This window comes from Natrix helvetica (assembly GCF_964273705.1).
Source record: "Natrix helvetica genome assembly, chromosome: 3".
NCBI lineage: Eukaryota > Metazoa > Chordata > Lepidosauria > Squamata > Natricidae > Natrix > Natrix helvetica.
The window spans coordinates 139,571,285-139,592,903 of record NC_138549.1 but is presented as its reverse complement, the minus strand read 5'-3'; the positions used below and the strand labels follow the sequence as shown (position 1 = coordinate 139,592,903).

Sequence of the window (21,619 nt, the reverse complement as noted above, 5' to 3'; positions counted from 1 at the left end):
CCCATGTATTTCACCGGAAAGTATTGAAGGTGGCGACTCGAAACGTTGACCCCCTCCTAACCATATATAAAGGCTTGAAATCCAATGGTGAAGTCGAATTCAAGAGGGCCTAACCGTAACCCTAAATTTGTTTTTTCGCCCTATAGGATTTCCCCGTGTATTTCACCGGAAAGCATAGAAGGTGGGGACTCGAAAAGTTGAGCCCCTCCTAACCATATCTAACGGCTAGGAATCCATTGTTGAGGTCGGTTTTTCCTCCGAATTTAAGGGGGCCTAACCCTAACCCTAACTCTGTTTTTTCCCCTATGGGATTTCCCCAAGTATTTCACCGGAAAGTATTGAAGGTGGGGACTCAAAAGGCCGACCCCCTCCTAACCATATCAAAAGGCTAGGAATCCTTTGGTGAGGTTGGTTTTTCCCTCCGAATTCAAGTGGGTCTAACCCTAACCCTAAGTTTGTTTTTCCCCCCTATGGGATTTCCCCATTTATTTCACCGGAAAGCATTGAAGGTGGGGACTCGAAAAGTTTAGCCCCTCCTAACCGTATCTAAAGGCGAGGAATCCCTTGGTGAGGTCGGTTTTTCCATCCGAATTCAAGGTGGCCTAACCCTAACCCTAACTCTGTTTTTTCCCCATATGGAATTTCCCCATGTATTTCACCGGAAAGCATAGAAGGTGGGGACTCGAAAGGTTGACCCATCCTAAACATATCTAGAGGCAAGGAGTCCATTGGTGAGGTCGGTTTTTCCCTCAAAATTCAAGGGGGCCTAAAGCTAACCCTAAGTTGGTTTTTCCCCCTATTGTATTTCCCCATGTATTTCACCGGAAAGCATAGAAGGTGAGGACTCGAAGCGTTGAGCCCCTTCTAACCGTATCAAAAGGCTAGGAATGCATTAGTGAGGTCGGTTTTTAGCTCCGAATTCAAGGAGGCCTAACCCTAATTTGGTTTTTTCCCCCTATGGGATTTCCCCTTGTATTTCACCGGAAAGCATAGAAGGTGGGGACTCGAAAAGGCCGACCCCCTCCTAACCATATCAAAAGGCTAGGAATCCGTTGGTGTGGTCGGTTTTTCACTCCGAATTCAAGGGGGCATAACCCTAACCCTAAATTGGTTTTTTCCCCCTATGGGATTTCCCCATGTATTTCACCGGAAAGCATAGAAGGTGGGGACTCGAAAAGTTGAACCCCTCCTAAACATATATAAAGGCTTGAAATCCAATGGTGAAGTCAAATTCAAGAGGGCCTAACCGTAACCCTAAATTGGTTTTTTCGCCCTATAGGATTTCCCCGTGTATTTCACCGGAAAGCATAGAAGGTGGGGACTCGAAAACTTGACCCCCTCGTAACCATATCTAAGGCTATTAATCCATTGGTGAGGTCTGTTTTTACCTCTGAATTCAAGGGGGCCTAACCCTAACCCTAAGTTTGTTTTTTCCCCCTATGGGATTTCCCCATGTATTTCACCGGAAAGCATAGAAGGTGGGGACTCGAAAAGTTGACCCCCTCCTAAATATATATAAAGGCTTGAAATCCAATGGTTTTCAAGTTTCAAGTTTATTTCATTTATAGACCGCCCCCCCGCCCCGAAAGGACTCGGGGCGGTGTGCAGGAACCACATTAAAAAACCGCATACAATAAATACTCTTAAAACCAGATTAAAGGGTGAAGTCGAATTCAAGAGGGCCTAACCCTAACCCTAAGTTGTTTTTTTCCCCCTATGGGATTTCCCCATGTATTTCACTGGAAAGCATAGACGGTGGGGACTCGAAAAGTTGACCCCCTCCTAAACTTATATAAGGCTAGGAATCCATTGGTGAGGTTGGTTTTTCCCTCCGAATTCAAGGTGGCCTAACCCTAACCCTAACTTGGTTTTTTCCCCTATGGGATTTCCCCATGTAGTTCACCGGAAAGCATTGAAGGTGGGGACTCGAAAAGTTGAGCCCCTCCTAACCATATCTAAAGGCGAGGAATCCGTTGGTGAGGTCAGTTTTTCCCTCCGAATTCAAGGGGGCCTAACCCTAACCCTAACTTTGTTTTTTCCCCTATGGGATTTCCCCATGTATTTCACCGGAAAGTATTGAAGGTGGGGCTCGAAAAGTTGAGCCCCTCCTAACCATATCAAAAGGCGAGGAATCCCTTGGTGAGGACGGTTTTTCCATCCGAATTCAAGGGGGCCTAACCCTAACCATAAGTTGGTTTTTCCTCACTATAGGATTTCCCCATGTATTTCACCGGAAAGCAAAGAAGGTGGGGACTCGAAAAGTTGACCCCCTCCTAACCATATCTAAAGGCGAAGAATCCTTTGGTGAGGTCGGTTTTTCCCTCCGAATTCAAGGGGGCCTAACCCTAACCCTAAATTGGTTTTTCCCCCTATGGGATTTCCCCATGTATTTCACCGGAAAGTATTGAAGGTGGGGACTCGAAACGTTGACCCCCTCCTAACCATATATAAAGGCTTGAAATCCAATGGTGAAGTCGAATTCAAGAGGGCCTAACCGTAACCCTAAATTTGTTTTTTCGCCCTATAGGATTTCCCCGTGTATTTCACCGGAAAGCATAGAAGGTGGGGACTCGAAAAGTTGAGCCCCTCCTAACCATATCTAACGGCTAGGAATCCATTGTTGAGGTCGGTTTTTCCTCCGAATTTAAGGGGGCCTAACCCTAACCCTAACTCTGTTTTTTCCCCTATGGGATTTCCCCAAGTATTTCACCGGAAAGTATTGAAGGTGGGGACTCAAAAGGCCGACCCCCTCCTAACCATATCAAAAGGCTAGGAATCCTTTGGTGAGGTTGGTTTTTCCCTCCGAATTCAAGTGGGTCTAACCCTAACCCTAAGTTTGTTTTTCCCCCCTATGGGATTTCCCCATTTATTTCACCGGAAAGCATTGAAGGTGGGGACTCGAAAAGTTTAGCCCCTCCTAACCGTATCTAAAGGCGAGGAATCCCTTGGTGAGGTCGGTTTTTCCATCCGAATTCAAGGTGGCCTAACCCTAACTCTGTTTTTTCCCCATATGGAATTTCCCCATGTATTTCACCGGAAAGCATAGAAGGTGGGGACTCGAAAGGTTGACCCATCCTAAACATATCTAGAGGCAAGGAGTCCATTGGTGAGGTCGGTTTTTCCCTCAAAATTCAAGGGGGCCTAAAGCTAACCCTAAGTTGGTTTTTCCCCCTATTGTATTTCCCCATGTATTTCACCGGAAAGCATAGAAGGTGAGGACTCGAAGCGTTGAGCCCCTTCTAACCGTATCAAAAGGCTAGGAATGCATTAGTGAGGTCGGTTTTTAGCTCCGAATTCAAGGAAGCCTAACCCTAATTTGGTTTTTTCCCCCTATGGGATTTCCCCTTGTATTTCACCGGAAAGCATAGAAGGTGGGGACTCGAAAAGGCCGACCCCCTCCTAACCATATCAAAAGGCTAGGAATCCTTTGGTGAGGTTGGTTTTTCCCTCCGAATTCAAGTGGGTCTAACCCTAACCCTAAGTTTGTTTTTCCCCCCTATGTGATTTCCCCATTTATTTCACCGGAAAGCATTGAAGGTGGGGACTCGAAAAGTTGAGCCCCTCCTAACCGTATCTAAAGGCGAGGAATCCCTTGGTGAGGTCGGTTTTTCCATCCGAATTCAAGGGGGCCTAACCCTAAATTGGTTTTTTCCCCCTATGGAATTTCCCCATGTATTTCACCGGAAAGCATAGAAGGTGGAGACTCGAAAGCCGACCCCCTCCTAACCATATCAAGAGGCTAGGAATCCTTTGGTGAGGTCGGTTTTTCCTCCAAATTCAAGTGGGCCTAACCCAAACCCTAAATTGGTTTTTTCCCCCTATGGAATTTCCCCATGTATTTCACCGGAAAGCATAGAAGGTGGAGACTCGAAAGCCGACCCCCTCCTAACCATATCAAGAGGCTAGGAATCCTTTGGTGAGGTCGGTTTTTCCTCCAAATTCAAGTGGGCCTAACCCAAACCCTAAATTGGTTTTTTCCCCCTATGGAATTTCCCCATGTATTTCACCGGAAAGCATAGAAGGTGGAGACTCGAAAGGCCGACCCCCTCCTAACCATATCAAAAGGCTAGGAATCCTTTGGTGAGGTCGGCTTTTCCCTCCGAATTCAAGGGGGCCTAACCCTAACTTGGTTTTTTCCCCTATGGGATTTCCCCATGTAGTTCACCGGAAAGCATTGAAGGTGGGGACTCGAAAAGTTGAGCCCCTCCTAACCATATCTAAAGGCGAGGATTCCGTTGGTGAGGTTGGTTTTTCCCTCTGAATTCAAGTGGGTCTAACCCTAACCCTAAGTTTGTTTTTCCCCCCTATGGGATTTCCCCATTTATTTCACCGGAAAGCATTGAAGGTGGGGACTCGAAAAGTTGAGCCCCTCCTAACCGTATCTAAAGGCGAGGAATCCCTTGGTGAGGTCGGTTTTTCCATCCGAATTCAAGGGGGCCTAACCCAAACCCTAAATTGGTTTTTTCCCCCTATGGAATTTCCCCATGTATTTCACCGGAAAGCATAGAAGGTGGAGACTCGAAAGCCGACCCCCTCCTAACCATATCAAAAGGCTAGGAATCCTTTGGTGAGGTCGGTTTTTCCTCCAAATTCAAGTGGGCCTAACCCAAACCCTAAATTGGTTTTTTCCCCCTATGGAATTTCCCCATGTATTTCACCGGAAAACATAGAAGGTGGAGACTCGAAAGGCCGACCCCCTCCTAACCATATCAAAAGGCTAGGAATCCTTTGGTGAGGTCGGCTTTTCCCTCCGAATTCAAGGGGGCCTAACCCTAACCCTAACTTGGTTTTTTCCCCTATGGGATTTCCCCATGTAGTTCACCGGAAAGCATAGAAGGTGAGGACTCGAAGCGTTGAGCCCCTTCTAACCGTATCAAAAGGCGAGGAATCCGTTGGTGAGGTCGGTTTTTCCCTCCGAATTCAAGGTGGCCTAACCCTAACCCTAACTCTGTTTTTTCCCCATATGGAATTTCCCCATGTATTTCACCGGAAAGCATAGAAGGTGGGGACTCGAAAGGTTGACCCATCCTAAAAATATCTAGAGGCAAGGAGTCCATTGGTGAGGTCTGTTTTTCCCTCCAAATTCAAGGGGGCCTAAAGCTAACCCTAAGTTGGTTTTTCCCCCTATTGTATTTCCCCATGTATTTCACCGGAAAGCATAGAAGGTGAGGACTCGAAGCGTTGAGCCCCTTCTAACCATATCAAAAGGCTAGGAATGCATTGGTGAGGTCGGTTTTTAGCTCCGAATTCAAGGAGGCCTAACCCTAATTTGGTTTTTTCCCCCTATGGGATTTCCCCTTGTATTTCACCGGAAAGCATAGAAGGTGGGGACTCGAAAAGGCGACCCCCTTCTATCCATACCCATGGGTTAGTAATCTGTTGGTGAGGTCGGGTTTCCCCTCCAAATTCAAGGGGGCCTAACCCTAACCCTAAGTTGGTTTTTTCCCCATATGGGTTTTCCCCATGTATTTCACCAGGAAGCATAGACGGTTGGTGCTCGGAATCCGTTGGTCAACTTTTCAAGTCCCCACCTTCTATGCTTCCCGGTGAAATACATGGGGAAATCCCATAGGGGGGAAAAACCAACTTATGGTTACGGTTAGACCCCCTTGAATTCGGAGGGAAACCGACCTCACCAACGAATTCCTAGCCTTTAGATATGGTTAGGAGGCGGTCAAATATTCGAGTCCTCACCTTCTATGCTTCCCGGTGAAATACATGGGGAAATCCCATAGGGGGAAAAAACCAAGTTAGGGTTAGGGTTAGGCCCACTTGTATTCGGAGGTAAAAACCGACCTCACCAACGGATTCCTTGCCTTCTGATATGGTTAGGAGGGGGTCAACATTTCAAGTCAACAACTTCTATGCTTTCCGGTGAAATACATGGGGAAATCCCTTAGGGCGAAAAAACGAACTGAGGATTAGGGTTAGGCCCCCTTGAATTCGGATAGAAAAACCGACCTCACCAACGGATTCTAGCCTTTAGCTATGGTTAGGAGGGCGTGAATCTTATGAGCACCAACCTTCTATGCTTTCCGTTGAAATACATGGGGAAATCCCATAGGGGAAAAAACCAAATTAGAGTCAGGGTTAGGCCCCCTTAAATTCGGATAGAAAAACCGACCTCACCAACGGATTCCTAACATATGGGTATGGATAGAAGGGGGTCAACGTTTCGAGTCCCCACCTTCTATACTCTCCTGTGAAATACATGGGAAATCCCATAGGAGGAAAAAACCAACTTAGGGTTGGGTTAGACCCCCTTGAATTCGGAGGGAAAAACCGACCTCACCAACGGATTCCTAGCCTTTAGATATGGTTAGGAGGGGGTCAACGTTTCGAGTCCCCACCTTCTATGCTTTCCGGTGAAATACATGGCGAAATCCCATAGGGCGTAAAAAACATATTTCATGGGAAAGCATAGAAGGTGGGGACTCGAAAAGTTGACCCCCTCCTAAACATATATAAAGGCTTGAAATCCAATGGTGAAGTCGAATTCAAGAGGGCCTAACCGTAACCCTAAATTGGTTTTTTCGCCCTATAGGATTTCCCCGTGTATTTCACCGGAAAGCATAGAAGGTGGGGACTCGAAACGTTGACCCCCTCCTAACCATATCTAAAGGCTAGGAATCCATTGGTGAGGTCTGTTTTTACCTCTGAATTCAAGGGGGCCTAACCCTAACCCTAAGTTTGTTTTTTCCCCCCTATTGGGATTTCCCCATGTATTTCACCGGAACGCAGAGAAGGTTGGGACTTAAAAAGTTGACCCCCTCCTAAATATATATAAAGGCTTGAAATCCAATGGTTTTCAAGTTTCAAGTTTATTTATTTATTTATTTATTTATTTATTACTTGAACTTATTAGTCGCCCCCTCTCCCCACAGGGACTCAGGGCGACGTACAAAGGTATTATATAGCGTATAGAGGAGGTAAGAATAAATAAATAAGTTACAATACTTAAAAAGTTAAAACCCCAGTGAAATTAACCCTTAAAAACTAAAATTACAATTAAAAATGCCCTGGGCTGGGGAGGTTGTAGAGTTATGCCAGGTCAGCTATTTGATTTATAGACCGCCCCCTCGCCCCGAAGGGACTCGGGGCGGTGTACAGGAACCACATTAAAAAACCGCATACAATAAATACTCTTAAAACCAGGTTAAATGGTGAAGTCGAATTCAAGAGGGCCTAACCGTAACCCTAAGTTGGTTTTTCCCCCCTATGGGATTTCCCCATGTATTTCACCGGAAAGCATAGACGGTGGGGACTCGAAAAGTTGAGCCCCTCCTAAACATATATAAGGCTAGGAATCCATTGGTGAGGTTGGTTTTTTCCTCCAAATTCAAAGGGGCCTAACCCTAACTTTGTTTTTTCCCCTATGGGATTTCCCCATGTATTTCACCGGAAAGCATTGAAGGTGGGGACTCGAAAAGTTGAGCCCCTCCTAACCACATCTAAAGGCGAGGAATCGTTTGGCGAGGTCGGTTTTTCCCTCCGAATTAAAGGCGGCCTAACCCTAACCCTAAGTTTGTTTTTTCCCCCTATGGGATTTCCCCATGTATTTCACCGGAAACTATTGAAGGTGGAGACTCGATAGGCCGACCCCCTCCTAACCATATCAAAAGGCTAGGAATCCTTTGGTGAGGTTGGTATTTCCCTCCGAATTCAAGTGGGCCTAACCCTATCTTTGTTTTTTCCCCTATGGCCGTGATGGCGAACCTATGGCACGCGTGCCACAGGTGGCACGCGAAGCCATTTCTGGGGGCACGCGAGGCATTGTCCTGTGTCAGCTCCAGCGCGCATGTGCTCGCTGGCCAGCTGATTTTCGCATTCATTTTGGGCGGTTTTTCAGCCTCTGGGGGCTTCAAAAAAGGCTCCTGAAGTCTCCTGAGGCACAAAACGGAAGTTGCGCGTCACCCCAGCACAGCTACGGCCCTCTTGGAGAAGTAAGTCACTGCGAAGAGCTTCAGCTTTGCACGGGCTGCGCTGGAGGAGCCCCCATCCTCCGGTTCCCTTTAGCCTTTCTGCTTTCCCAGACGCCAAACGTTCCCCTTTCAAAAGATAAGCACACCCCCCCCCCCCAGAAGAGCCAGCCAGCCATTCCCTCCAGAAGCCTAACACTGCAAACTCTGCACCCTCGGCCCAAGCAGTTGGTGAGGAAGGTTGGGGGGTGGGGTGGGGGGAGTGCCTCTTCTTCCTACCTCTTTGAAAGAGACGAGCTCGGAGTACAAAGCCGCGCTTGGGGCTTTCTGAGAAGCCTTTCCTCTTATGAGACACTTTTGCTCTTCAGCTGATCTCTTCTCCTATTTTTGATCTTCCGTACTCCTTTTGGTTTGTTCTGTTCGGTTTGTCCCCCTCCCCCCTTCTTTGGATCAATCAGCAAATCATAAGGTAAGCTGCCTTTTGGAGTCCCTTGGATCCAGGCTCGGCAAGTGGTTGATCTGGTTAAAAACAAGCCTGGCTAAGGTGGCTGGTGATCCGGTTGTTCTCTAAATTGTCAGTTAAAAAAAACTTTAAAAATTAAAAAGAGCATGAGAGAGTAAAGATTAGCTAGGCTGGCTAAAACTGAAAGATAAATGTGTGTGTGTGTGTGTGTGATTTGTGGCTGCGATGTTCTCTCCAGACGTTCTGGATATTGTTACAGGTAGGTGAGATTTTGCCATTTGCTAACTTTTGAGATCGCTCTCTCCCTCCCTCGCCCCTCCCCCACCTTTATCTCCTGCTTGCAACTCTCCTGCTTGCAAGTTTGGCAGAGTGGGGGGAGGGGGGAGCATTGTTTCCATTTGTTTTGACCTGGAGTCAATTCCCCAGGTTTCACTTTAGAACTCTTGGGAAGCTTCGTTGCAAACAGCCAAACTTTCGGTGGATTTTTGTAGAATGGAGCAGGGCTGGGATCCTGCTTTTTATAAGTGATCTTGCCCTGTTTTTTTTTTTTTTTTTTTTGTTGGGGGCTGGCTAAAACTGAAAGATAAATGCAAGGGTGTGTGTGTGCGTGTGTGTTTCCATTCGTTTTGATCTGGAATCAATTTCGCAGGTTTCACTTTAGGCTTGGGAAGCTTCATTGGAAAGCTGGGGTCCTGCTTTTTATAAGGGATCTTGCCCTGGGTTTTTGTTTCCTTTTTCTTTTTGCTGGGGGCTGCATGCAGGACTCTTGGAACTACAGCTTCTCCCTCCTCAGCATTGGAAACTTGTGAGTTTCGGATAGAAATAGCCACCATATTCAACTGGCCTCTTTCAGGACATTTCCAAGACATCTTAATTATTTCCCCTAAGAAGCAGAGGGGCTCAAGCCTTCTGAGGTAGTGGTCGTCCCCCCCCCACCCCCCCGAAACACCTACCTCTCCTTCTGGAACCTCGGTCTTACAACAAACTAAAGAGAGATCTGGTTTACCTTGAAAGGCCTGTCCTGGCTTCAACCCTCCCAAAGTCACGTGTGCATGTGCAGGGGGCACGGTGTGAGGGGGGGATTAAATTGTGGGGTGGGCACGCGAGCGTGCGGGATAACATACATGCTCGTGCTTTTGGCACCTGAGGCGAAAAAGGTTCGCCATCACTGCACTATCCTGCAAGAATCTATGTAGTTATCAAAGAAATCTTTATCTTTACTCATACTATATCACTTATCATTAGAGTCAACATTAATAATGGGTGTTAGTTGTGTATTCCATAGGTTTTGTCATTCCAATTGCCTTGCAGGATGCTTAGTATCATAAGTTGCTTATCTTTCAGTGACACAGGGACATTCCCTCCAGAAAGATGCGTCTTTGGAATAATGTTGTGCTTTGCTGCCTTCTTCGGTAAGTACAGTAAAAATAATACTGAGCTTCTGAGAGTGCTTAGATGTGGGCTTTAATGAGACTACAGAGATGAATATATCTTAACTAAAGGAAAAGAACATTCACTGAAAGATGTTTGGGGCACTGCAGTTGGTATGTGCAATTAAGACAAAAGCACTACAGTTTTTACAGACTTTAAAGGTTGAAACGGTTGTACAGAGTTGCATCTACTCTAATGAAATAGTCTGAAAATCTATTCCAACAACACCTGGGCAGAATAGGGAAGCACAGGATGTTAAGCTATCGCAGGAATAGCTAAAGAACATATCACTCTGCACTTTACATTCAGAGAAAGTAAGCTATAGTTACTTAACTGGAGTTACTGAGTGGTTGGATTAAAAATCATGGTTAGCAGGTTTCTCCAAACCCGTTCTGCCTAGCATGAAAGGAGTCCTCAGACATTTAATTTACTTCTACAATTCTTTTGTTATGTCTTGCTTAAAAGACCACAATTTTCATGTGCTATAATTGTTCATTAGTCTTCATTGCATTTGATATGCTTCTCTATTCTTACTCTGCTTCAATTGTTCATTCACAGCTATTGCCACCATGTATGTTCGGTACAAACAAGTCAGTGCTTTGAACCCTGAAGAACCCAAGATGCTCAGACTCAATAAGGCTGCCTTAGTGATAGGAATGGTCATCTGTTTTGGGATTTGCATCGTTGCAAACTTCCAGGTTTGTGTTTTGGCTGAAATGACAAAAGTACATATCTTCATCATAAGACTTCATCATAATAGCCTATTCTAAGAATATGCTCAAATGAATCTTGATAAAGAGATATGTGTTATAATATTTGACATTGGGAACATTATTTCCCCCCACCATTCTTCCATACTTCCAAAAAAGAGACAGCACAAGATGTACAATATATTTTGAATAGTATGTGTCTACTTGGAAGCATCTTTAATTGGTATTGATTGGCTTTTACAATATAGTTGGATACTGAGGATGTTTCTATAGCTATTTCTTAATTTTATTTACCATAATCAACACAATAGTAATCAAATAAATGTAAGTTACTTTTAAGTTTCCAGGACAAACTGCTGGTATTTGGAATGATTTTATTTTATTTAGGCCAGATGATATTTTTGAAATAGATATATTTGCAAGCAAAATACTTCATTATTAATAGAATTAAGTTAAATAAAAAGGATCTATTTCAGTGCAAATAAATCTCAATTTCTGAGAAATGTTTTCTCAGAAATAACAGTTGAGCAGAAAAAATCAGGCCTGACAACTAGAAAGCTCCCCCTTGACTTATGTCCTGAAATCTAGTTAGTTATTTAGTTGTTGGGGGGGTGGGGGGCAAACTTCAGAAAAGTGAGCAAAGAGCCTTCTCCACAAATCCCATTTTACCCAGTGATCTTATCTTGGAATCAGAAACACTTTTAGCACAAGCAAGAGAAGCTTGCAAATACTTGGATGTTGTCCTTGTTTTTGTCTATGATTTCAATTTTATTTTATTTTATTTAGTTCTCTTAGAGCAATTTTGACAGGATAGCCACTCTTCAGCAAATTCAGTAATGTACCCAATCTAATTTCACACAATGCCTCTGAAGTAAAATGGCAGACCATCAGATTTTTCAAAATTATTTTGCAACCTTTTTCAGACTGATAGGCATCGATTTGTTTTTAATGGACATCTTCAGAAATCTCATATCAAACCTGAATATTTAATCAACAGTTAACCTTGGAGCTAGAATTCCTTTAATTGAACTGATCGAGCCAGGAGACTCATTAGTTTTTACTGTGGCACATTGAATGTAAGTGATTGTTTAGGAAATAAATGAAGTCAGGACTGATGGTTTATATTTTTCCTTCAAATTCCCTTCTATATCAATAGAAGCTCTAATAACATTCAATGGCAAAGATACACACCCAGAAAAATTTAAAAAGCCAATTATTTTTTTCACAGAATTATAATCTGAGAAAAGAAAAAGGAGGAAATATTTTCTTAAATTAATCGTTTAGTTGGGTGGGTATTGATGTAGTTTGGGGGGGAAAGACTCACTAAATAAAGTTGCCTTCTTATAGCAAAATCGCTGTCTTTAGGATCTATATCATTACAATCTTGCTCTTAATTAAATAATGAACTTCCAATAATGATAGATCTATAGGTTTTTATAGTGGTTTGCAGATAGCGATATTTGTTATTGAGCCAAAGTCCTGGTAATTTTGAGAGATTCTATTCAGATTAAGTTTTGTGATACTGTTTGAATCTTTCAAGTATTACTGCAGTATTGTCCAAAAACCATTGAATTATGTTATTTTTCTGTAGAAAAGCGTTACATATTTCATACATACATTTGGAAGTTTCCTCGCATTTGGATTAGGAATCATATATATTCTGCTTCAGACAATTATTTCCTATAAGATGCAACCACAAATTCATGGGAAGGATATTTTTTGGATCAGATTTACAATGCTGCTATGGTGCATAGTAAGCGTATTGAGTAGTATCCTTTACTGTAAAACTGCAAGTGATGAATGGGGGGTATTTCTTAAAAGTCTATTTTAAATGAAACATGCTTTATCTTCAGGTGGTTAAAATGGCTACTTGTTATAACAGTGCTGGAAAAGATCACAAAATATATAAATTTCTGAAGTTTATTTTTTCTTTCCCAGAGAGGTAGATAGACAATAAAGTATCTTCCCCCTCTCCCTCCCTCTCTCTCTCTCTCTCTCTTTTTTCTATCTATCATACACACATACATACACACACACACTATATATACTGCATATATACATACATCATACTGTGTGTGTGTGTGTGTGTGTATATACCAGTGGTGGGTTCCTACTGGTTCGGCCTGGGTCCCTGGTCGGTGCAGTTGGCATTGCCATCTTGTTTTTTTAGTTCTGCACATGTGCAGAACAAAACGTGCACACGAGCAAACAGGCAGTAGCGCCTGCCGGAACCCACCCCTGGTGTGTACACACTGTATATGTGTATAACGAGTGTCAAACTATCTAGTAACATGACTTATAGTGAAGTTCTTTACTTTTGTAGAGCCAGGGTGGGCGTAGCCTATGCATGATGCATCGGCCCGCAGGCTGCCAGTTTGACAGGCCTGATGTATAACATAATTTTATATTGCTAAACTAATGCATACTGCATAGTATGATTTTTAAAAAATATATTTATATAAATAATAATGAATAAATGTATAAACTGCCTATCTCAATATCCAAAGCGATTCTGGTCAGCAATTTTTTATCACTATCATGAGTTCTACTTGGCTTCATTATTTATTACCCTTATGAATATATTTTATATCTGGATAACATTTCATGCACTTGATTACATGTGTTTGAATCTTTAAAAGTTTATGGCATAATAATTTATTAGTATTCATTGTGTTCATATTTATTTCATTCATGTTACATCTATTGATTGTGAAAAGGATTTCATAATATAGTATTTTACAAGAATAGGTAAAACTTTGTGTGTGTGTGTATTCCAACAGTAATATAAATCCTAAAACTTTATATGTGTGTGTGTGTGTGTGTGTGTGTGTGTGTTAAGATTTGTATTTCTGTTAGAATCCCTAATTTTTGTTGATTCTCTTCTCAATTGCATCCTCTTAATTCACATCTCATAGGTTTATGAGAATCCCCTGATCCTTAACAATTTTCTGGATGACTGAAATGCCATGATTGTGTCTGGTACCGACTGGCCTTCAGATGGGACATTTGTTGCATTATTGGCACATTTTAAAAGGATGGGGCAAATTAGAGATAACTTTAAAAAATCATTTAAACTAAAGATTACACCATCCCTTCTCAAAATGCCTAGGGCCATGATGGCGAACCTATGGCAGATGTTCCACAAGTGGCACACAGAGCCCTGTCTGCAGGCACGCCAGCCGTCACCTCAGCCCACTCCACCAAGCATGTAAGCATGCCTCCCGCCGGCCATCTGGTCTTTGGGTCTCTGCCTTACATGTATGGGGGTTGGGAGCATGTGGGGGATGACTGCATGGATGAGTGTAGGGTTCTCACATTGCATTCTGTGGCTTCACACAGCGCCATCGCACCCTGTTTTGGCTTCCAGGTTGGTGCAAAATGGGGGGGGACACCCAGTTTTGGGCCTGCACCAACCTGGAAGGCAAAATGGGACACAGTGGTGCTGCATGAGCCCCTCCACACCCCGTTTTGGGCCTGGGAAGCCGCCTGCACCAACCTGAAGCCAAAAATGGTCAAGGGAGGGTCAGGAGGGTCATGCATGCATGTGCATGAGTTGTGCACGCAAGAGTGGGAGAGGGGTGCGCAGGGTTGGTTATGCCACATTGCTTTCAGCACGCGACAACAAAAAGGTTAGCCAACACTGGCCTAGGGTGTACAGCCTTTAAATAAAAACAAGCAAGTAGTATTAGACAAGAATGGATGGAAAGTATGGCTATTTCATCTGTCGTTCAAAGATATTCCTTAATTATTAAAGTGGCTATTTCAACATTCATTTTACTCGGTGTAAGTGGAACAAATTCCCTACGGAAGGTGCGTTGGAATCCCCAGGAGAAAGTAAGTTTGATTTTTCTTAAAAAGACAATAGAGAGAAGACACAAATGAAATGTGTCAAGTGCATTGCAGAAGACACTCTAAGATATTCTTAATGCATTGTAGTCTTTATATATTGTTTCCCCAAAATAACATACTTAGTTCTGCTAATACACACAAACATAAGCAAGACGTCTACAGTTGTCTTCATTACTGCAATTTAAAAAAAGATCCAGGGTAGCTGGTCTAGCCTGTTTAATATTTAATAAAGCTAATTTAATAAAGTTAGGTTTTCTGTTGAATCAGGCCAAAGTTTTATTCCTAGATGTTACTGAGAAGTTCAAAGACAGGATATAAACAAAAGGTGTTTTATTTCGCCCCCAGCAAGTAGTATAATGCCTGTAAACATGGAGAAAGTGTATGTTTTTGTATTTGTGTGGGGAGGGTGAAAACAGCCTCCCCCCCCCCCGCCCCCCGGGAGGCCATCCGGAGGCTTCAGGAGCTTCCCTGAAGCCTCCGGAGCACACACACACACAAAAAAAACGGCCCTATGGGCAAACCGGAAGTTCGGGAAGTCACTTCCGGATTGCTTGTAGGGTCGTTTTGAGTCCTCCAGAGCCTTCAGGGAAGCCTCCTGAAGATCCCTGAAGGCTCCAGAGGGCATAAACCGACACTGAGCAAACAGGAAGTCCGTCCCCAAACTTCCGGTTTGCCCATAGGGGCGGTTTTTTTGTGCTCCGGAGGCTTCAGGGAAGCTCCTGAAGCCTCCGGAGGGCCTCCAAGGGGGGGGGGAGGCTGTTTTCACCCTCCCCAGGTTCCTATAAAGCCTCTGGAGCCTGCGGAGGGCGAAAAATGGCTTTAAAAAAGGCTGAACTCAGCTGGCCAGCGCGCACATGCCCTGACAAATGGCTCCGCGTGCCACCTGTGGCACACGTGCCATAGGTTCGCCATCCTGGCTCCAGAGTCTAGATGGCATCGTCGCTAGCAAGTTTAGCATTATCTGTCTGGAAGGCACTAGGGATTTATTTAATGTACATAAACATATAATGGATGTAATAATATACCTTATTAATTAATATATATATTAATATTATTAATATAAAACATACATTATGGATGATAGCAATACTCTCTTTAACCTTTAACCATTCTCCTATAGTTGTCTAAGGCCTTTTGACTGCTTTTTAAAAGGCCTTGAAACAAAAATTGCACGTTTTTGTTAAACACTCTTATTGTACTTATTATTGGTTTTCCTTACTTGAGTTCTCCATTAGGACTGATGATATTCTACCATTGAAAAGCACTTTTGATAATACATTTTTTTTTAAAAATCTTCTACAGGGATATACCTTTCATATCATTGCCACAGTCTCTGAATGGTCTTTGGTTTTCACTTTTGTCAGTTTTTTCCTGACTTTCATCCGTGATTTTCAGGTAAGTTTCTCTACTTACCTGGGTGGACAAACCTTTGGTAGACAGGAAGTGTCCTTAATCCAGGGACAGTGCTACAGATGACATTGGATTTAGCAATCAGAGAAAGTAGTTGGAACCAAATTATATGCGAGGATTTGCCATTTTGAAGTGAACATTGTATGACAACCACAAATAGTAGTTGGGTCATAGAGACAGATGTTTTGTTTCTGTTTTACTAAATATCTTTTATTTGGAAATTTTGAAATTTATCTGAAATTGAGGTGGAATAGAAACCATCAAAACAGTTTTCCATACCTACAGGACATTAAGAAAATACTTTATTAAAATGTATTATGAATTCGGCAACAGAAATTAGCCTTTGATATTTATTATAAGCAAAATAGATGATTATTCAAAATATTTCATATTTTATTTCTTGATTTTTTGAGCTTAAAGCTAAATAGAGATATATAAATATTTTTATTTTCAGAAACTGATCCTGAAGTATTATATTTTTTCAAAATAATTGCATCTATAAAAGATAGAGCAAATTGCTTAGTTGTTAGCAATGTATTTTTTCACTTTTGAATTAAAATTGAAGAGTAATATATTAGCTGCTCATAGCAAATGTCTCCTAACCCACGATTTAATTGTAGAGTGGGTGAACCTGGCATGTTACTGAGAATTGGATGAAGGGAGAGACTTTCAGAAGTGTGACTTTCACATTTCTGATTTGAATTTCAGCTGAAAGCCCAGGGCAGGGGTGGGAAAGTGGCTGCTGTGTTGCAGAAAGCCATGCAAGTAACCAGGGATATTATTCCTCTGATTACTGTGTGTCTGATCTTGTTTCTGATGGACTAGGGTCAAACTTTGATTATGGCTGCCTGTTAAATGCCCGCTTAGTAAGATCAGGGAGGGGGAGGGTTCCCTTTGGGTCTCTATTCAGAGCATTACTATCAGAGGTCTTGAGCTCATCTTTTTGGGTTGCCACTTCCTCCAATAGACCAACATTTCACCTATGAATAGATGGCTCAGGCCTTTTGGAATGTGTATTGTTTTAATCATGAGAGATGAAGCATACATTGCTTAAAATTGGGTACAGTTGAAGCAGCTTATAAGCCTAAAAAATACAAACATATGTCGTTTACCTCAATAATGGGGGGGGTGGGGGTGGAATTAAAGATGGTGTGCTGCAAAATATTTCTCCCCTTCACTCTCCATTACCTATTTTTGGTCTAGAATTTATGTGGAATTGATCATATCTCTTTAGCATTGAAATCTGTTTGGAGACTCATTTTTCTCTGGGGTCCTTCCAGGGCCAGTGACATCAATGGTTGGGCCTAGAAACATTCTGATTCTCTGAAGCCCAACCCACTGGCATCATACAATTTTCAAAGCAGAGGGTTCCAAGAACATAGTGAGCACCTGAGAGCAACCTCTCACAGGGAGCCAGGAAGACTTTCCATCTGTTGGGAAAGGAAGGAATCCAGGCAAAACTCAGGAAACAGTCCCATTCAGCATTTAGAAGTAATGACTTCCAGAGACTTCAGGTACTTGCTTTAAGGGATAGGTGAGGAAGAGAACAAAGTCTCGGAGATGGAAGATTTGAGATGACTTTGTGCAATTTTTGAATGTTGACAAAATTATTAAGTATCTCCATGATATTCCTTAATTATTTTTTATAAAGTAGAATCAATTTTTGTTTTATCATAACAGAACCAAATTAACTAATAAATTTCATTCTTTTCCACCATTTATTGTAGAAAATCTCATTGCATACGGAAACAATACTATTGGGCCCTAATCTTTATCACACTCAAGAGCAGCTCCTAGCAGATGAGCAAGGAATGCCAATCACAGGAAGCATATGAGAAGAAAACAGAGAAAATGACATAAATTAGTACCTCTCTCAAGAAAAAAAAGCTTTGGTTCATATATAGCACTTCCATTTTTTTTAATATGCAGAAATGATATCTATTAATTCCACTGGCTTCATGCCATATACAGGGCTATATGTGCAGTCCTGTGCAAAGGTTTTAGGCAGTTGTGCAAAAATGCTGTACATCAGTGTTTCTCAAACTTGGCGACTTTAAGTCCTGTGGACTTCAACTCCCAGAATTCCCCAGCCAGCTATGCTGGCTGGGGGATTCTGGGAGTTGAAGTCCACAGGACTTAAAGTCGCCAAGTTTGAGAAACACTGATGTACATTAAGAATGCTTTTAGAAATATGTGTTAATAGTTTATCAATTAAGAAAATGGAAAGTAAATGAACAAAAGAGAAATCCAAATCAAATCAATTTTGGGGTAACCATCTTTTGCCTTCAAAACAGTATCAATTCTTACACTTGCACCAAGTCAGGGATTTTGTAGGATTAGGGTCAGGTATGTGATTAACCAATTATACCAAGCCAGAGTCTAATGAGCATCAATTTCATATGTAGGTTGAAACACAGTCACTAATTGAAACACAAACAGAAACAGCTTAAAAGCTTAAAACTGAGTGAGGCACAGCCAAACTCTGGAACTAAGGTGAGGTTCTGGATGACAGTTTCATGATCTTTGCAAATATTGCAAAGCAGACTGGGGTTTCAAGATGTGCTGTTCAGGTTCTTTCGAAGAAGCACGAAGAATTGGGCAAAACTGAAGACACAGGAAATTTAATGCAGCAAGTGACAGACACATCAGAGGTGGGTTGCTCCCAGTTTGGCCCAGATCGGGCAAACCGGTAGTGGCAGCGGTAGGAGGCTCCGCCCACCCACCCAGATGCTTCTGCGCATGTGTAGAAGTGCCACATGTGCGAGTGAGCGCATGTGCATGCATGAGCAAACCGGTAGTAAAAAAAACCCACTGAGACACATCATGCTCACTTCCCTTGACATTGGAAGATGTCTAGCAATACCATCAGCACAGAACTGGCAGAAATCAGTGGGGCCCACATATGTTGATCTATTGTCTGGAGAAGTCTGGCCAGAAGTGGTCTTCATGGAAGAATTGTGCCCCAAAAGCCATACCTCCGATATGGAAACAAGGCCAAGTGATTCAACTACGAACAAAAATATCTGAACTGGGGTGTAGAAAAATGGCAGCAGGTCCTTTGGAGTGATGAATCAAAATGTGACATTTGGCTGCAACAGGCGTTTGTTCACCAAAAGGCTGGAGAGCATACCATCAAGAATGTCTGCAGGCAACAGTGAGGCATGGTGGAGATTCCTTGCAAGTTTGGGCTGCATTTCTGCAAATGAAATTCAAGATTTGGCTAGGATCAATGGTGTCCTCAATGTTGAGAAATACAGGCTGATACTTACCTATCATACTGTGCTATCAGGGAGGCCTGTGATTACCCCCACATTTATTCTTCACCAGGACAATGACCCCAAACATACAGCCAATGTTATTAAGAACTATTGTCAGTATAAGGAACAAGATGTCCTGGAAGTAATGGTTTGGCCCTCACAAGAGCCCTTATCTCAACATTATTAAGTCTGTTTGGGATTATGTGAAGGGTCAGAAGGATTTGAGGCAGCCTACATCCACTAAACATCTCCAACATGTTTGGAACAACTTGAAGGAAACTTGCCAAGTTCCTTCAGAAACTTGTGCCAGTGTACCTAGAAGAATTGGTGCTGTTTTGAAGGCAAAGGGTGGTCACCCCAAATATTGATTTGGATTTCTCTTCTATTCATTTACTTTCCATTTTGTTAATTGATAAAAAAACTATTAATGTTTCTGAAAGCCATTCTTAATTTACAGTATTTTTGCACAATTGCTGAAAACTCTTGCACAGTACTGCATTTTATATGCTTATATAACATTCAGTGCAATATATAAAAACGTCATTTTATGTGAAAATGCTACTATTAAGGACTTTTACTGACTCTTGCCAATTGTTTATAGAAAAAGTTTTTAAGTATCTCACAAAATATTGTGCTATGTAATATAAAAAATAGTTATATGGTATTATATATCTTTACAGATTTTTATAAAATAAATAATTTTGCTGACAAAAGTTGATTATTTTGTATGCCTCATAAAATTGTTGCGAATATTCTCAGAATATTTCTCACTATAACTTTTTCAGACTACAATTACTTGCCTACAGAATATTCTCAAAATGAACAAATAATCTGACTAGATTAACAAAGTTTAATAGTGGGACAAATTTGGGTAGAGGTAAGAGCACGTCTTCAGAAAAAGAAATGAGAAAAAAAAGCATGGTCTAGGTATTTTGCTTCTTGGAAATTCCCAAGATTCCCCTCTTAATTTATATTAAAATATTACTGGAAACTGGGCATAAAGCAGTTCTAAATTATCTAAACTGATCTCAAATACTATTATATACATTAGTCTTAATTTTAATCCATACAGTAATTGATAGAGAATAAACACTCTCCTTTGTACTGTATATTGGTATTGAACTATATCATACATAATATTGGTGATACAATGAAAATGTTTGGAAATACAAGAAGTAGAATCAAAACAAATACACATTTACTTTACATTGGTAGTCATATAGATATTAAAATTAAACATTGACAACTGCCTCTGTAAAACTGATAGCTAGTATATATGTTGTATAAATGGGCTTGGAAAGCTAATGTCATGACATCACCATCCTTTAAATTGACCAAGTGAAGAATTAGGCTACATATTTTAGATAACAAACAGTAACAAATTGCATGATTCTCACTCAACATCTTATATACAATCTGGGGTAAAATATGGACAGTTGGATAAAATTTGACGCACATTCAATACTCCAGTAGATTCTCTACAGCTCATTTCTCTTATTTCTGGCCTTTAAGAATAGATTTATTCTTATTCTTTACAGACAGATGCATTCATTCATTCACATTTATATAGTTTCCCATCTCACAAATGTGACTGAGTGGCAGCAGTTTCTTACAGTACAGAAACTATCTGTTTCTTACCGAAGCAAACAAAAAAGAAATATGTAAAAACAATTTTACAAAATTATCAACATTCAAAAATATTAGAAATGAGCATCTTTGGTTTTGCAGTATAACCATTTGACCGATTCTCCATTTCCCTCAGATCCCCAAGGCTGTTGATGTAGCTACATAGTGAGGGATTTGCAAGTGATTTCCAACCATGGTTACCAACCAGTCTCCCTGTGGAGAGAATAATGTTCCACAGAGAAGGTATCATGGCAGAAAAGGCCTGCCTCTTAGGTCAATGCCAAATGTAACTCCTTATCAGATGAAGCTGCAATGTACCTATTATGCCAGACTTCATGGCATGGGCAGATATAATTGTGAAGAAGCAATCCCTCAACCTGCTCAAGAATGAAGGTCAAAACCAGCATCTTGGATGTGGAAGCAAATTGGCAACCAGTTCAGTTTACAGAGCGAAGATGTAACTTGTGATGTTCTAAGTCTAGGAGCACACCAAACGTGTTTTCCACCAGATGAAGTTTCTGAAGAGTCTTCAGGGGCAGCCTATATAAGGTGCATTTCAATAGTCCACCTTGAAGATGAGTTTAGGGCATGAGTGATCATGACCAGAGCCTCCCAATCCAGTAACAGGCATAACTGGCACACACCATGCAGCTTTAAAAAGGGCCCTCCTAGTCACAACTGCTACCTGTTCCTTAAACAGGTGTCATTAGTTTAGAACTCCCAAGGTTGCGTACTGGGTCTGCTTAGGGCAATATAATCCCATCCAGTACCAAAGACGGCAAAATGCTAGAACCAGAAAGCCCCCAAGTTTTGCCAGGGTTCAGCCGAAGCCTGTTGTTTCCCATTCAGGTTCCCAAGGCCTTCAGAAACTGGGATAGGACATCAACAGCATCATTTAATTTGGCAGGGGATAATTATATGAAATATAACTGGATACCATCAGCATATCATGGT

General features: G+C 41.9%; 1 protein-coding gene across 4 annotated transcripts in view; it reads left to right on the top strand.

Moving 5' to 3' along the window:
- The window catches only part of DRAM2 (DNA damage regulated autophagy modulator 2), an 87,965-nt gene extending 68,213 nt beyond the window's left edge, over nt 1–19,752 (top strand). For 3 of the 4 annotated variants that reach the window (XM_081948879.1, XM_081948877.1, XM_081948876.1), the window contains 7 exons: nt 9,727–9,794; nt 10,372–10,511; nt 12,115–12,292; nt 14,278–14,357; nt 15,675–15,767; nt 17,510–17,815; nt 17,959–19,752. In XM_081948879.1, coding sequence (XP_081805005.1) covers nt 9,727–9,794; nt 10,372–10,511; nt 12,115–12,292; nt 14,278–14,357; nt 15,675–15,767; nt 17,510–17,617 — 667 coding nt within the window. In that variant the 3' untranslated portion in view covers nt 17,618–17,815; nt 17,959–19,752. Of the gene's footprint in view, nt 1–9,726; nt 9,795–10,371; nt 10,512–12,114; nt 12,293–14,277; nt 14,358–15,674; nt 15,768–17,509; nt 17,816–17,932 lie in introns of all 4 variants that reach the window. The other variant, XM_081948878.1, reaches the window with a different exon arrangement.
- The last annotated feature ends 1,867 nt before the right edge of the window (nt 19,753–21,619 follow it).